Genomic DNA, 18,581 nt, shown 5'->3' on the forward strand with positions numbered 1-18,581 from the left:
AAGAAAGAAAGACAGAAAGAAAGAAAGAAAGAAAGAAAGAAAGAAAGAAAGAAAGAAAGAAAGAACGAAAGAAAGAAAGAAAGAAAGAAAGAAAGAAAGAAAGAAAGAAAGAAAGAAAGAAAGAAAGAAAGAAAGAAAGAAAGAAAGAAAGAAAGAAAGTGAGGTGTTCAATTTGAGCATAGTAAGTCCTAGTTTCCATGAGACATCAAATAACAATAGCAAGTTAGATGTATGGCTTGAAATACAATCCATTTAAGTTATGGTAAATACATGATAGTGAAAGTCATGGAGATGCATGAGATCACTCAAAAAGGGTATAGTAGAAGTACCTAAGAACACATAGAAAGAATGCAAAAGTCCTGGAACAAAGAAGGTCTAGATTATGAAGAATTTTTCTGTAATCTGAAATTGGCACTATCATGATCATCATTACCTTATTTACAATTCTTTACCTATCATATTCCCCATGATATTCTTCTTCATGTCACTCTGCCACAAACCACATGGTCATACCCTGGACTTAGTTTCTCATATAGAGCAATTCCACATCACAATTTGAGTGCACAGTAACCCTCTCAATAACTCCCAGCGCTCCCTCCCTTTTGTATTCTCATTCTCGTTCCACCTGCTCTTGACCTTCAAAATAATGCTAGTCCCGTGAGCTTCTCATTTCTAGAGAACTAGACCAGTTGACATTCACACGTACAGTGAATGTCACTTTCTCCCTGCATTCACACCAGCACTGGTTGTTCTTGTTCTTTTTGGTATGTGCCATACTCTGTAGTATGAGATTATTTCTCATTGTTGTTTTGATCTCTCTCTGATGATTAATAATGTGGATCATTTTTTCATGTGTCTTTTGGCCATATGTATTTTTCTCTTTCAGGAAGTTTCTGTTAAGGTTAAATGTCTTTTTCTTTTTAAACTCTACCAGTGTCTAAAATATCTTATATATTGAGCTCTTATCAGATGGTTATTAGGTGAATAGTTTATCCCATTTCTTGGGAAATCTTTGAATCCTAGTCACTATTTCCTTTGAGGTGCAGAAGCTTCTTAGTTTAATGGAGTCCCATTTGTTTAACCTTTCTCCCACTAGCTTGGTCAATGGTGTTTTACCCTTAAAGATGCCTTTACCTTCAATGTCATGGAGTGTTCTGCCTACATTTTCCTCTATGTATCTCACTTGCCACATTCTATTGAAATAAAATATTTATAAGTTTCTTCATCTACTAAAATATAAAAATGTGCATAATTTATAGAATTAAAATAAAATAACTGTTTACCTGTTCAAAATTATCATATTCTTTTTTTTTAATTTTTTGGGCCACACCGTTTGATGCTCAGGGGTTACTCCTGGCTAAGTGCTCAGAAATTGCCCCTGGCTTGGGGGGACCATATGGGACACCGGGGAATCAAACCACAGTCCTTCCTTGACTAGCACTTGCAAGGCAGTCACCTTACCTCTAGCACCACCTTGCCGGCCCCAATATCATATTCTTACATGAACTGAAAGTTTGAACAAGAAATAAATCTAAGAAAGTACCAAGAAATGATTCAGAATTTTTCTCTTAATTTGTATACAATATATACTCATAAATAACAAAAATTTCAATCGAAGAAAATTTATTCTTTCTCTTTTTTTTTTAATTTTAGCAAACAAGCCCTGTAAGTGCAATGCTCGTGCTGGTGAAGTCACTAACAGGACCAAGGGAGTACATCGTGGAACTGGAGATGCTAACAGTCAGTAGTATAGGAACTTATCGCACAAGCTCAGTCTTAAGATTGACAATAATAGTGGGGCCATTCTCATTTTAGTCTTTCATGTGTCTTCTATAGGCATTTAAATTAGCCAAAGAATATTCTAAAGCACTATTTTATTTATAGACATATCTAGTACATCAACATCTATACATTCACCAAAAATTCAAACAATTACAACATGGTATAAATGGGCATTTAATCTGTAAAGATCAAAAGTTTGTATAACTATATGTAAATTAGTCACTAATCTACTAAACCAATATAATTCAAAAGAACTAAGTGTAATATAGCAGGTGAAATCTGGATTTTTTTTCTGTAAAAGTAGGACCAAGAAATGATTCTCTTCTGTGGTGCTTAAGGTAACTTACTTAAGGTTACTTAAGGTAACTTACATCCTCACAGTAAGTCTCATAAGGACAAAGCCATCATACCATCAAACAGCATGCAAGTTCAAGAATAATTTTTTTAATTTCTTTGTAAGAAAATGGAATAAGTCACCAAATATATATTTCTTTTGAAAATAAAGATTCCCTCATATTTGTGTTGACTTTTATTTTTATGATTACTCTAAATGTGATTATCATATAGTAATAAAACTACTGGTTTTATATGCTATTTTAAAGTGTTGTCTTAAATTTTACTGGCAATATAAAAATAATAAAATTCCCAATATGAATAAGGGGTCTCCTAGAAAAATGATTAATTGACGATTCTTCAGGGATGAAATTCTTTCTACACTACATTGGAGTTAATCCAAAGAAGCAAATTCAGAGTATCCATTTGAGCTGTGGGAACAAAATAATATTCCATAGACCAGGTGACTTATCAACAATATATGTTCTTACAGTCTAAAGGCTAGGAGAGTAGGGTGACACAACAAGATCAGGTCTGGTTAAAGCTCTCTTGTATTACCATAACATTGTATAAATTTTAGAAAAAATATTCAATCCATGCACTCATAAATGTAATGATATTCTTGATTTTATAAATCCTACAATATGTAGAACAAAATAAAGCCTAAGATTTCCTTCCAACATAATCTCCTTCCCCCAAAAAAGGTCTAGTCTGGGTTGGAGTGCATAGAATGTACGGTTGTTGCCTTACATACAGCCAACTCAGCTTCAATCCCCAGCATATCATATGATCTCCCAAACACCTCCAGGAGTAATTCCCGAGTGTAAATCAAAGAATAAACCCTGATCACTAGGTGTGACCCAAAACCCAAAAACAAATGAACAAAAATGTCATATATAACTGCACAGGGCACTGTAAAAAAATAAAACAAATCTCTTCTAATGTACAAAATTTCTGTATGTTTATAACCACCAAAGTACCAGAACACTCCAACACAGTGCTTTTTTTTTTTTGGTTACCTATGTGTATATATTTATAATAGTGCCAATATTATTATTTTATACTTTCGGTGCAGCTCAATATTGCTTTACACCTCCACCCCCAGAATAACATGATCCCTTCATCATTATCCCAAGGTCTCATTCCTCTCAACTCCTATAATCCTATCACAGCTAATAATTTTATTTTTATGGGTAAACAATCAATTTAGCTCCTAAAGGAATCCAGTGCTTTGAATAAAATATAATAGTATATTTTAATAACAGTTTGGTTCTGATATCAGAAAGATAACTCAAAGAGTTGAAGTGCCTAGCTGATGTACAGGAGCCTAGAACTACAGTCCCCCAATTTCATGACAGTGGCCTCAAAGTACTGCCAGGTGTAATTCAAAAAAGTACATAGATCAGTCCTCCATAGAAGTTTTAGTTTTTTTGCAATTTTTTAAGTAAAAGTAGAAAAAATGTAAGTTTCACAACCCAAATTTCGAAAAAAAATAGATAAAGAAAGTATGGTATGTAAACCTAATAAAGTACTACTCAGTTGTAAGAAATGTTAAACTCACGCAACTTGCTTCTACATGGTTCTATCTAGAGAGTATCATGATTAATTTAGTCCCTTAGAGAAGAGCTATACAGAATTATCTCTCTCATCTGTGAAATAAAAAGAACAAAATAAGGGGGACCAGAGTGATTGTATAGCAGGTAGGGTGCTTGCTTTGCATGCACCAGAAATCAACACTGAGTATTATCAGGTGTGTTCCAACTCCCCCCAAAAAGGAAAAAACTAAAGGAATAACAAATATCCAAAGAACATGAGAACTGGTATACAGAACTGAGTTTATTGGTTAAAGGTTGTAGAGGTGTTCTGGGGAAACAGATAATGGTAGAGGGAAGTGAACACTCTGCTACAGGGTGTGATGCTGTAGCAGTAAGCAGTAGTGTGCATCAATAATGCCTAAACTAAAAAGTAAACTATAAACTATACTATATACTAAATTCCATTTGTGATAAATGCACTTAATCTTCAGCATTGTTCTCTATAAAAATATTTTGTAAGTACAAAAAATGGAAATAGATTATTTAATATTATAACACTCTCTGAACATATCCCAGAAAGATTATTATTTGGGGGATATATTTCACAAATGAAAGTGTATTTTTTAAAATTGTTTCCATGAATGCTGAGTGAAATAAGTCAGAGAGAGAAAGATGCAGAATGGTCTCATTCATCTATGGGTTTTAAGAAAAATGAAAGATATTCTTGCAATAATAATTTTCAGAGACAAAAGAGAGGAGGGCTGGAAGTTACAGCTTACCTCATGAAGCTCACCATAAAGAGTGATGAGTTTAGTTAGAAAAATAACTACATTGTGAACTATTCTAACAATGAGAATGTATGAGGGAAATAGAAAGCCTGTCTAGAGTACAGGCAGGGGTGGGGTGAGGAGGAGGAAGATTCGGGACATTGGTGTTGGGAATGTTGCACTGGTGATGGGGGATATTCCTTACATGACTGAAACCCAACCACAATCATGTTTGTAATCAAGGTGTTTTAATAAGATATTAAAAAAATTGTTTCCATGATTCCCAGAGTAGTTCATGTTTAGAATATCCACGCATTTTTTAACTTTATAACTCTTTTAAAATATATTACAATATGCTACCCAGAAGAAGCCCACAAGGGATAAAATTTTCCATTAATAGGTTTAATTATTTTAATATACTATATTTCTATCCTGTATCACTATCTCAGAAATTTGAGTTTCTATCTTCTTAGATAGGAGTAATGCCTGTAAACTACAACAACCAAAGAGTCCACACCTGGTACTAAAAGTTTTATTTGTTTCAACTGGCCAGAAGACTAAACTATCAAGATTGTCTAACAGAAACAAGACAAAAACTTAATTGCACAAATGTTTAATTAAGCTATTTATATTTTAATTGCATGTGCATGTTAATAAAACACGGACCCCTTCAATAATTCAGACTCAAAATATAAATTGAAGAGAAATTTAAAAACATGAATGCCATGATTCTATACATATTTTTATTCCCATTGAAACTAAATTAAACATAACAAAACAAATTTGTTGACTTACTTATTTCCAAATAATTTATACTCTCTTAGAACAATTCATAATTTTATATTTTAATATAGTGGAATATTATTTACACATGACTTGCATGTGTTTTTTGCATCTGGTTTTGCATTTCTACATAAAAATTTCTGACCAAAGAATAAAGTATGTTCATTTTATTTATTAATTAAATTTTAGGTTTTGGGCAACAGTTGGTGATACTTAAGGGATACTCCTAACTATTGACTTAAGAATTATTTCTGGCAGTGCTTGGGGGAACATATGTGATGCCAGAGATAGAACTTGGATCAGCCACGTGCAAGACAAACACTTGATGTACTGTATTTTCAGTTACAAGACAGTGGTCATTTTAAAGAGGAAATAAAGAAGCACAAAGGGCAGGAAAGAAAAAGGAACCATTTCATAGTTGAGTTACTGTAGCTAGAGCTTTTCAGAGATAGGCTTGGACCCCTTGAACTCCTTGGACCCCTTGAGATTGCCACTCTTCCAGGGCAGATTCTCACACCTGCCAAACAGAGCCCATGAAAGGAGGCCCCCTATAGATTGAGAAAACCCACGCTTGCTGGGAGAGAGGGAGATGAGTGCCTATTAAAGCAAATATCTGACATATCACAACAGAGCTCACCTCCTGTGCTTTTCCTAGCATAAGTCACATTCCCCCAGTTATATAGATCATGTTCTCCTAGCCATATGGATCATGTCAGCTCAAAGATGAGATGCAGAAAATCTCTAGAAATCAACAGAATGAGGTAACATTTAAAAAATAAATTAACAAACTGAAAGGTCCACTTTAAGACAGACCGAAAGGCAAACCAAACTTCTACACAAAGATGACACTAAATCCAATGACAATTATCTCTCTCAACATCAATGGACTAAATGCACCAGTTAAGAGACACAGAGTGGCAAGACAAATCAAAACATTCTGCTGCCTACAAGAAACATATCTGAATAGTGATAACAAGCATAGACTCAAAAATCAAAGGTTGGAAGGCATCATTCAAGCAAACAACTCCCTTAAAAATAATGGAGTGGCCATGTTAATATCAGACAACAAAAACTTTAGACTTAGAAAAGCTATAATTGAAAAGGATGGACAGTTTGTAAAAATGAAAGAAATCTCACTCTTAAGCATATACACACCTAATTAGGACCAGCAAAATATTGAATACAATTGTTGACAAACATAAAAGAAGACATCAATGAGCAACACAATAATAGTGGAAGATCCTCAACACCACCCTGTCACCCTTGATAGGTCACTCATGCTGAACTCCAACAAGAATATACTAGCTCAGAAGAGAGAAATGGAACACAGTGCACTAGTAGATGTATATAGGGCACTCCATTCCCAGAAAACTGGATATACATTCTATTCCAATATGGATTGGTCAATCTTCAGTATAGAATTGTATGAACTACCTTCTCAGATCACAATGCACTGATATTAGAAGTGATTTACAAAGAGACATAGAAAAAAACTTTTACACCTGAAAATTAAAAAGCAAACTACTGAACAACCACTGTTGTTTTATTTTGAAATAAAAACAAACAGGAAATCAAAAGATTCCTGTTAACAAATGAGAATGAAGACACAAAATATCAGAATTTGTGTCACATGGCAATCACAGATCAGGAAGGAAGAAGGGGTCTATATAAGTAACTTAATGAAGCACCTTGTAAAATTAGAAAATGATTCAAAAAAAGGAACCAAAAATAGGTAGGCAGATGTAAATAATAAAGCTTAGAGCAGATGAAAAAAGTAGAAATCCAAAAAACAATCCGAAAGATCAATGAAAGCAATAGGTCGTTCTTTGAAAAAAATAAACAAGATTGATAAACCACTAGCAAAACTCACAAAAAAGAGAGACTTAATAAACCGGATAAGAAATAAAAAGAGTACGATCACTACAGATACTACAGAGATTAAAGGGTAATCAGAGAATACTTTGAGAAACTCTATGCCATAGAAAATGAGAACCTGGAAAAATTGGATAAATTCATGGACTCATAAACTTCCTTGGTAGAACCAGGATGATCTAGCATATCTAAACAAATAGCCATCACTGTTTTTTTAATAATTTTTATTGAGACCAATGTGAATTACAAGTCTTTCACAGTTATAGTTAAGATACAGAGTGACAGTAAATTAGGACAATTTCCATCACCAGTGTTGACTTCCCTTTGTCCCTGTTCCCTGCATGCAGCCTGTACCACCCCCAATTGCCCCCTGGGCTACTATTGTAAGTATTATATTATATATATATAAATATATATATTATATATAAATATATTGCATATAATGCTGTAGATCTTGATTCTGTTGTTGTTGACTTTAGGTTTGGTATTTAGACCTGATCATTATTTATTACAACTCAATGTTCATGTGACTGCTCCTAGTATCATCCACATTTTCCACTCAATTTATGGGCAGAACAAGATGATTCAAGTTCTGTGGTTCTGTTGGGACAAAAAATTTTTAATGCTGGGATGAATCCATCTAGGAGCTATTCATATCAATTTAAAAGAAGAAAAGGGTGGGGGAATAGAAGAATAAGCAAAATATACAACAGCCACAATAAACAACTAAACAACAACCAAAAAAGAAAAAGAAAAAAGGGAAGGGGGACTGGTATGGCAAGTTTTGAAGTATTTTTTGCATAGGTACAGTAAGTATTGGGAAAATTAGAAACAGAATTCCTTTGACCTAAGAGATACAAGGTTTCACCATACTGTCATAGGAACAACTACAGGCTATGGGCATGCTCATTATCAAATCCCAAGATATCTTTATGATGCCAGGAAATGTTCTGCTCAGTTGTGACTAACAAAATCAGTCCTCTATAATTAGAGATCTTGGTATTTGAACCTATTATAGGATTAAGTCTAGGACAGAGTCTTTCTTTATGGTTCTAGAAGTTCTGCTCTGTCACAGTTGTTCTAGTTAGCCTTACTAGGACAAAACCTAGGATCTAGTCTTTTCTTATGGTTCCAGAAGTTCTGTTCAGTTGTAGATGTCAAAGTCATGCCTCTGGAATTAGAGATCTTGGTTTTTGTTCAAATCCTAGGCTGTAGCTTTATAATAGAGACCCATCACTATAGAGGAAATTACAATAGTAATCAAAAGTCTTCCCAATGGGCCTGAGCAATAGCACAGCAGTAGGGCATTGGCCTTGTACACAGCCAACCCAAGACAGATTATGGTTCAGTTCCAGGCATCCCATATGGTCCTCTGAGCCTGCCAGGAGCTATTTCTGAGTGCAGAGCCAGGAGTAATGCCTGAGCACCACCGGGTGTAAACCCCCCCCCAAAGTTTTCCAATACAAAGCCCAGGCCCAGATGAAGTCACCAATGAATTCTTCCAAACTTTTCAAGAGCAACTACTACCAATTCTATCAGGCTCTTTCATGAAAATGAAGAAACATAAACACTCCCAAATAGTTGTTATAAAGCTAACATCACCAAAACCAATACACCAAAACCATACAGAGATACTGCATAAAAATAAAACTATATACAAAAATCGCTGATGAGCCAACATACAAAGATCTTCAACAAAATCCTGACAAATAGGAGCAACGCCTCATCAAGTAGATAATATACCACAACCAAGTAAGTTTCATTCCAGGAATGCAAGGATAGTTTAACTTACATAAATCAATCAACATAATACACCATATCAACAAAATGAAAAATAAAAATTATATAATAATATCAATAGTTGAAAAAAGATCACTTGATAATTTTCAGCACCCATCCTTGTTTAAAAGCTCTCAACAAGATGGGAATAAAAAAACTTCTCAAACATACTCAGAGCCATCTAAACAAGCCAATGGCAAATATCATTCTCAGTAAAGATAAACTAAAATCTTTCCTCTAAAATCTCGTACAAGACAAAGATGCCCCTCTCACCACCCCTATTCAACATAGTGATGGAAATTTTTGCCTTCTCAATTAGACTAAAAAATGATATTAAGGGCAATACCCTAGAAACACAAAAACAATATTCAAAAATCTCTTCCTCACACCTATATTCATTGCAGCGCTATTTACAAAGGCAGAATCTGGAAACAATCAAGATGCCCTTTAACATATGAATAGCTAAAGAAACTGTGGTACATATGCACAATGGAATATTATGCAGTCAAGAGATATGAAGTCATGAAATTTCCCTATATGTGGATGTACATGAAATCTATTGTGCTGAGTGAAATAAGTCAGGGGGAGAGAGATAGACACAGAATAGTCTCAATCATTTATGGATTTTTAAGAAAAAATAAGGATATTATCGTAATAATACCCAGAGACAATAGAGATGAGGGCTGAAAGGACCGGCTCACAATATGAAGCTCACCACAAAGAGTAGTGAGTACAGTTAGGGAAATAACTACACTAACAACTATCATGATTATCTTAATGAGTGAGAACAGTAAAATGCCTGTGTCGAATACAGGCAGAGATTGGAAAGAGGAGGGAACAAAGGTGGTGGGAATGCTGCACAGGTAAAGGAGGGTGTTTTGTTTATGACAGAAACCCAACTACAATCATGCACGTAATCATGGTGCTTAAATAAAACTTTTATATTTAAAAAAAAACACTTCACAAATACATTAACACTCTACAGAAAAATATGCTTGTTTTTTTTGGTTTTGGGGGGTTGTTTTTGTTTTTGTGCTTAGTTTTGTTTTTATCTAGGTACCATGGTTATTGCTTGCTTGTTGTCTTTATTGCTGTGGTGCTTATTGCTGTGGTGCTTTTCAGGGTTTTTTGTTAGATTTTTTTGTATTGTTGTTGTGTTTTCTTCTTTTTTTCACTCTTTTCTTAAATTGATATTTATTACATCTAGAAGGACTCTTCCCGTTTATTTGCTTATTTGATTTTTGCCCCCCCTTATTTTATTTCCTTCTAATAGAACCACATAACTTGAACCTCTTGTTCTTCCTCACAAATTGAGGGAGAAATAATGAAGGGTACCAAGACCAAACAGTTGTATGAACATTGAGTAGAAATAAAAACTTATCAGACTTAAACACCAAATCCAAAGCCAACGACAACAGAATCGATAACCAATCTACAACAAGCTAGACAGAGGGGACCACATATACTAGCAGCCTGGGGCTGGGGGTTTTTGAGGGGGATATGGGATGCAAGCTGGGAATGGGGGTGGAAGGAGGACAACATTGGTGGTGGTGGGAATGTCCCTGATTCAATGTCACTATGTACCTAAAATATTACTGTGAAATATTTGTGGGTTTTTTTGTTTTTTTTGTTTGTTTGTTTGTTTGTTTTTTGGTTTTTGGGCCACACCCGGTAACGCTCAGGGGTTACTCCTGGCTATGTGCTCAGAAGTTGCTCCTGGCTTGGGGGACCATATAGGACACCGGGGGATCGAACCGCGGTCCGTCCAAGGCTAGCGCAGGCAAGGCAGGCACCTTACCTTTAGCGCCACCGCCTGGCCCCACTGTGAAATATTTGTAATCCACTGTGGTCAAAATAAAAATTATTTAAAAAATATATAACCTACAAAAAAAAAGAATGAGGGTGACCCCAAAGCATATAAAGTCAAAGAGATAAAGAGATAGAAATGTGGCAGGCTTCAGAGAGAAAAGTCTAGTTCTACATTGCAAAGAAGATATCAGAAAATAAGAGAACTGATTAGGATCTGATTTGAACAAAGGAGTTTGCAACCCCAGGGTTGCTGTGGTTCCAGAAGCCAACCCTAGTAGTGTAGACTTGATATTTTCAATGCTCAGCCTTGTAATGCTATGCTGCTCAGAATCCAGCATCACTGGATAGCAGCAGAACCAGATCATGTAATGTTTGGGGTTCATTCAGTACAAAAATAGTGACAGGGAGTATACAGGCTCTCATTTTTTTCTCAAGCAGATAAAATTGAAAGCAAGGGAGTGGAGATTGCATGATCAAATTAATTAAAGGTTTTATTAAGGAGAAATAAAAAATTTTATAAAGCAGAGAAGCTGGAAGGACATGGAAACTATTATTATGAGTGAAATAAGTCAATGGACGAGAATAGTCTGACTTATCTATGAGTTTTAACAAAAATAAAAGGCATTATTGTAATAATGCCCAGAGACAATAGAGATGAGAGCCAGAAGGAACAGCTCACATTATAAAGCTTACTACGAAGAGTGGCGAATGCAGTTAGAGAAATAATTACACTAACAACTATCATGACAATGTTAATGAGTGAGAGAAATAGAATGCTTGTCTCAAATATAGGCAGGGGTTGGGGAGGAGGAAGATGGGGGCATTGGTGGTGGGAATGTTGCACTGGTGAAGAGGGGTGTTCTTTTATGACTGAAACCCAACTAATCATGTCTGTAATCATGGTGCTTCAATAAAGATTTATTTTTTTTAAATCATTAATTCAAAAGAATGTATTCTCACCACTATTGCAAAACACAGCACAAAATAGCTAAGATTTGGGATCACTCTACATGTCTAACAACAGATAATTGGATCATGCAGATGTAGTACATCTTCATTTCATATAATGGACTACTACATAGCTCTAAGAAATGAAGCAATTTACTGCAACATGGATGAAATTGGAAGACAGCATTTTAAGTGTATTAACACAAAAGAAGGAAAAATACAGTATTATATCTCTTATGTCATTTAAAATAACTGCATGAGGAAATCCAATGATTTAATGTGGTTACCTAAAACACTCTTGATCCCATAATATTTTAAGGAGAAGGAAAGAAATAGCATAAAGGAGAATAAAGATAGATATGAAATAAAGGGGTACAGAAATCAAGGAAAATTGGTGGTATAAAGAAAGAACAAAACTAAATATCTAAACTATGGAGTCAATTACTGAAAACATGATACCCAAACTTTAACAACCAAACTTACCAAGGTACCTGCTGAGATGGCAGTCTGGAAGAAGTATGGAATGAATTTTAGGAACACTGGTGGATGGAGGTTGACACTGGTGATAGGATTAGTGCTTAAATATTGTATGTCTAAAATTCAACTCTAAATAACTTTGTAAGTAACAATATTTAAAACGTATATAAATTTTATAGCAAAGAAAGTTATTTTATTTTAGACTTTTACTTACGTATTTACATTGTTTATAATACAGTTTTCATTCAGTTACAAAGTTTTTCATGACTGAATTTCAGTCATAAAATGTACAATATACCCTTCTTCAATATATATTTCTCACCAACAATGTCCCCAAGTTCCCTCACACTTTCCCCCTGCTCACTCCCCTCTGCCTCAGTAGCAGACGCATTTTATATCTCTCTCTTCCTTTTTTTTTCCTTTTAGACACTGAGATTTTCATGGTAATAATATACAGAGACAATAGAAACAAGGACTAGGAAGACCAGTTTATCACAAAGCTTGCCACAAATAGCAGAGGAGTTCAGTTAGAGCAGAGAAAGAAGGGACTATTGTGACAATGAGAGTTGGAAATTATTATTCTGTACAATAACTAGGTGCTGAAAAGAGATATTGATATGAATGCTACACCCTCAGTAAAAAAAATATTTTAAGTGGCTTCCACATGTTTAGAAGAGGAAATAGTTTCTCTAGGGAAGCTTCATAAAAGAAAAGGATCTTCAAGTTGGAAAAGCTGATTCATGTATCCTAATAATTGCTGGTTCCCGGCATCAAGATGATACAGTGAAAATAAGACCATGTCATATGGGAATAGTTATGAAGAAAGCTACAGAGAATTTTGTAATAATGACAAAGACTGACTAGATGGTGCTCCTTTCTCAACACTACCATTATTCTTCATAATTATTACAAGCTTACTGAATGAAATGATTGTGACAAGACATCCTGCCTTTTGGACCTAGTGCTAAATCTGAAACAAAATACTCACATGTTCTGAACCCTGAATGACCTCACTTAGCTATGAATAAGAAGTCATAAGCATCCACTGATAAGAAGACATTCATCTTTTGACTTTTCTTTTTCTGCAATGTAAATATCCAAAAAGAAAAGCCTATTTGAATAGGTGTAACATCCAGCTTCTCTCATCCCTTTCGATTTAATGAGCCTAATTTGTTTTATGGGTTCTTTAACAACTGAGAAAGGAGGGAGCTTTGAGTGGAAAACGTGAAGAAACTTGTTGAGTTCTCAATATTAAGTTGACTGCTTGTGTTACCATGCCCTCACAAATCAGTTACCAGGATTCTCTTTGCAAACACAGATCAAAATCCAAATAAACAAATTCTCACTCTCAATCAAAGTGAAGAATATGATAAAATATATGAAGGCAGTTTGAGGAAGATGTGGCTGCTAACATATTAGTAGTCAAAGAGGTAGTAATGTGATAGTTTTTGGAGACACTCAATCCAGATCTCCAAACTTTGCTGCAGAATCAAGAATTATTCTGAGCTTCTCTATCTCTGCCTTAAGAGCATTCCTCTTAAGTCCTCAAAAGGACCTGGCATTTACAGTGGTAAACATTTATTCAGTGCTTGGAAGATTATCCTTCAAATGGTGAGTCCTTAAGAGTAGTGCCACTTGAGAGATGTAACAAATTACTCTGCAATGAGCTTTTTATAGAGAAGACTTAAAGAAATAAAGGTGAAAGTGATTAAGGTGATAAAAAAATTTTCATTATCTGGGTTATATAGAATATCCCAAATATTCTATCTGGGATAAATTGCTAAAGAAACTTCTCAATAAAATGTTAGTATGAAATATAAACTGCAGCTACTGAACTTTTTTAATGTGCTTTTCAAGGTGGTAGGCATTAGGGGGACTATGGATTATGAAAACACTAATGATGGGATTTGGCAATGATGGTGGAAGTGGTATTGAAATATTATTTTCTACAATATTAAAAATAGAAAGGCAAATTATTATATCTCTTTTAAAAAGTTTGATAATTTTCAATAAATCTAACTGTACATTTACTACATGACTCCACAATTCTACTGATAAACTATTTAGTTAAGATAAATGTAAATGCACGTTAACAAAGATGTTATGATAATAACGAAACATTTTATCACAACTAATGTTCAGGTAAACTTAAATTAAAACAACAATGCAATATCACATCACACGTGGGAAAAGTGTCTATATAAAAAAAAAAGTCCAGCAACTAGTACTAACAGGATTATAACCAAAAAATTAACTGATTCATGTCTGGGTGGAATTTCTATTTGGTTCATCCTCTTTGGAAAATGGCTTGGAGACTTCTAAAATATGTAATAGAGTTTTCATAGTACCCTGCAGTTCTACTTCTGGGCACCTATTCTTAAAACACAAAAAATTTAATCTGAAACAACATATGCACAACTATTTTCATAGTCAAAGTATTAGGAACCCCTGAGTGCCCAACAATAGATGGATATGTAGACAAATTGTAATATGTATGTAAATATATACACAGTGCTATTACTACTTAGCAGTGAAAGAAGATGAAATCTTGCAGTTTGCTATGACTTAAATAGGACTGAAGAAAGTTAGGGCAGGTGAACTAAGCCAGAAAGCAAAAGACAAATACCAAATTATCTCACACTCTTGCAATAGAGCTGTAGTTTGAATGTGTTAGAAGGTTGGATACAGGAATTTTGGAATAATGGTAGAGGGATCCTGGCACTCTGCTAATGAGCATGGTGTAGCAGTACCATAGGTACTAAACAATAATATTGGTATTGTTAAAAAAATAAATATATAAAATGATCATGGCTTCTTTATCTGTCATTGTTCATAATAGAAAACAGTCCAAGTGTTCCAATTAGTGATTGGAAAAAAATTGTGACACATCCATGGAACAGATTACTATTCAACCTCAAAATTGGAAAAAAAAAAAACTAGAACATGTAACAACAGGAATAGGAATGAGTATCACAAGCAATACTGCTAAACAAAAAAATATGTTGAGATGAAAATGTCACTATATAATTTATATATGTGAAATTCTAAATAAGGCAATACTATGTCTGCAGAAAATAAATTAATATTTGTCCAAAACTTTTAATAACAAGGTGGGTCCAGAGATGTGCACCTGGTTGGTAAACATTAGACTGAGTTAAATTTAGGGTGATGAAAGGCATTGCTGTTGGGGACTTTATGGTGCATTCCTCTGGGAGGCCAATTATTCTTATATGTTCCTGTTAAATTTATTCTGAGGGTTTACTCTTTTTTGTTCACTTATTTTGAATCTTTTATTTTTCCATTTATTTTCATTTATTTTATGACTTCCAATTTGTTCCATGGAATCAAGTGTTATGTATCTCATCTTCCATCTCACTGATTCTGCCCTCAGCAGCTGTGACTCTTCAGATGTGCTTTCCAGTGAATTTTTCATTTCACCTACCAAGTTTTCAATCCTGATATTTCCATTTGAAATTTTTACTTCTACTATTTATATCCTTCAGGCTAACGGACTATTTGTTCTATGATTTCTTAAATTCTTTGAACAGCCTTAATATTTCCATTCTAAATTCCTGATTAAAGAGATCTATAGTTGTCTGATTTTAGTTGATTTTTCAGACCTTCCATTTTCACCTACTAGATGTGGTGGGATTTTACATTGTTTTTTTATGTGACCTTTGTAGCATGGTGATGTTTTTTTTAAGTGTTTTGATTGGGCTTTGATGAGAAGAAAACAAAGTGGGAGAAGTTGCCTGGGCTCACTCACCAGTTCAAAATAAATTTTAAAATTCTTTAATTTAAAAGTTTAAATTCTTAATTTAAATTCTGAATGTAAATTCTTTTATTTAAAATTAAATTAATTTAATTTAATTCTAAATTTATAATTTTTAAATTTAAAAAAATTAAGAAAATGAAAGACCTATACAAATAAAACTACAAAACACTGCTTCAAGAGAATAAAAGAGGATATATAAAAATGAAGACCTATAAGTTGCTCATGGATGGAAGGATTAACATCATTAAAATGGTATTACTCTCCAAAGCATTGTACAGATTTAATGCAATCCCAACAAGAATACCTGTGACATTTTTTTAAAAGAAGTTTATCAAATACTCTTGATATTCACTTTGAATAATAAACATCCACAAATAACTCATGCAATCCTGGGATAAAGAAGATGGGTGGCATCACTTTCCCCAAATAAATAGTAATATAAAGCAGTAGTAGTAGTTTAAACAGCTACAGTTCTGGAATAACTGAATATACTTGAATATTCTGAGATTAACCCCAGGTATACAAGCATTTACTAATTGATAAAGGGGAAAGAAATACAGAGAGAGAGAGATTACAAAGAGAAAGAAAGATAAACATAAAATAATCTCACCCCTTTGTGGGATATAAAAATAAAATATGGTTAGTAATAATATCCATATTCAATATAGATGAGGATCAGGAGGGCCAATCCAGGATAGGAAGCTTGCCACAAGAGTGGTTAATGTAGTTTAGGGTAGTGAGCGGGTCCACTGTGATAATAATAGTTGGACCAAGAACTGGGTACAGAAAGGGGATATAGTAGTGTGCATGGTATTATATACCCCCTTCATTATCACTAGTACAAACACATGTGTCAAAAAGAAAAGAGAGAGACAGAGAAGTAAAATGCCTGCTTCAGAGGCAAGCAGGCGAGAGTGGGTAGGAGGGAAACAGGGAATATTGGTTGCAAGAAATGTGCACTGGTGAAGTGTAGACTACTTTCTGTCACTGAAACTCAAGCATGAACAATTTTGCAACCATGGTACTTAAATAAAGTTATTAGATATACAATGAAAAATTATCTAAAATTGAAAAAAATCTTCTTTAAAAGTGAAAAGAATTCAGAATAAAATTTGTTGTTGGTGGTGGTGGTGGTTTTGGGGGGGCACACCCGTTGACACTCAGGGGTTACTTCTGGCTATGTGCTCAGGAATCGCTCCTGGCTTGGGGGGATCATATGAGATGCGGGGGGATTGGACCACAGTCTATCCTAGGCTAGTGCTTGCAAGGCAGATGCCTTACCTCTAGAGCTACTGCTCTGGCCCCTAAAAATAAAAATTTAAACAAAAATTTAAAACAAAAGCTAAGCATCCTCTTTAGTAAGTTACCTATCTTGATAGGACCTAAGAGTAAGTGCTGGTAAGATATACTGAAAAAATTCAGAAATAGTTCCCTGACTTTAATACAAAAGTACAGGTCACAAGTAACATTCTTGACTGATGTCAAGGATGTTGGATTGTGCCAGGTCTATGTTGCAACTAGAGACAACTGCTAAGGATATCTCCTCACAACCTCTGTAATTTATCCTGCTAGAAAATTTCTGAGCTGCAGATAGAATTAAGTATCTACTCCTATAGAATATTTCAGGCTTCTTCATTCATAATGCCCCATCCCCCAATAACAAATAATCTAATCACTTCAAAATAAAAAATAAAAAAATATCCGAAATCAGGCTGAAATCATTTACTTTATGCTGTTTTGACCACATTTTTTTGATTTTGAGGTCATACCCCACTATGTTCAGAGGTTACTCCTGGAACAAAGAAACATTCCTGGCAGGGCTCAGGGAACCATATGAGATGTCAAGGAATCAAACCTTATAGAGCAAGAAGAAAGACAGTGTCTTACGCGCTGTACTATCTTAGGCCCATTTACAATTTTTTTTAATTTGGGCTCACCACCCAGCAGACTCAGGGGCTACTCCTGGCTCTACACTCAGAAATTGCACCGGCAGACTTGAGGGACCATATGGGATGCTGGGATTTGAACCACCATCCTTCTGTATGCAAGGTACATGCCTTACCTCCATGCTATCTCCCCGGCCCCCCATTTACATTTTTATGGGTGACTGACATATTAAGTAAATTTTAGTAAATAGTTATCATTTTTATTTACTATCACCTATGTATGTTTGCCATTTTCTTATTTTTCATCTTTATCTTCAAGAATGAAGGAAGATCCTGGGGCCGGAGTAGTGGTGCAGCAATAGGCATTTGCCTTGCACACGGCTGACCTAGGGTGAACCATGGTTTTATTCACTGGCGTCTTATATGGTCCACCAAGCCAGGAGTGATTTCTGAGCGCATAGCCAGGAGTAACCCCTGAGCATCAATGGATGTGGCCCAAAAACCAAACAAACAAAAAAGGAAATAAAGAAAATTCTTGTTTTCATGAACAAATAGACAAACTCCAATTCAAACAGTTACTCAGCTTGGTATAAAAAAGAAAAAATAATGAAGAAAGAGTGGTGAGTGAAGTTAGAGAAATAACTACACTGAGAGCTATCATAACAATGTGAATGAATGTGGGAAGTAGAAAAGCCTGTCTAGAGTAAAAGTGGGGATGGGGTGGGGAGGAGGAAGATTTGGGACATTGGTGGTGGGAATGTTGCACCGATGAAGGGAGGTGTTCTTTACATGACTGAAACCCAAGTACAATCATATTTATAATCAAGGTGTTTAA

At 34.7% G+C, this 18,581-nt stretch overlaps 1 protein-coding gene across 1 annotated transcript in view; it reads left to right on the forward strand.

Moving 5' to 3' along the window:
* The window catches only part of EFEMP1 (EGF containing fibulin extracellular matrix protein 1), a 67,315-nt gene extending 64,939 nt beyond the window's left edge, over window positions 1–2,376 (forward strand). Inside the window, exon 11 of the mRNA XM_049784786.1 lies at window positions 1,654–2,376. Coding sequence (XP_049640743.1) covers window positions 1,654–1,815 — 162 coding nt within the window. The 3' untranslated portion in view covers window positions 1,816–2,376. The remainder of the gene's footprint in view (window positions 1–1,653) is intronic.
* Window positions 2,377–18,581: the final 16,205 nt, after the last annotated feature.

The sequence above is a fragment of the Suncus etruscus genome, chromosome 12, assembly GCF_024139225.1.
Source record: "Suncus etruscus isolate mSunEtr1 chromosome 12, mSunEtr1.pri.cur, whole genome shotgun sequence".
In the NCBI taxonomy this organism is placed as follows: Eukaryota; Metazoa; Chordata; class Mammalia; order Eulipotyphla; family Soricidae; genus Suncus; species Suncus etruscus.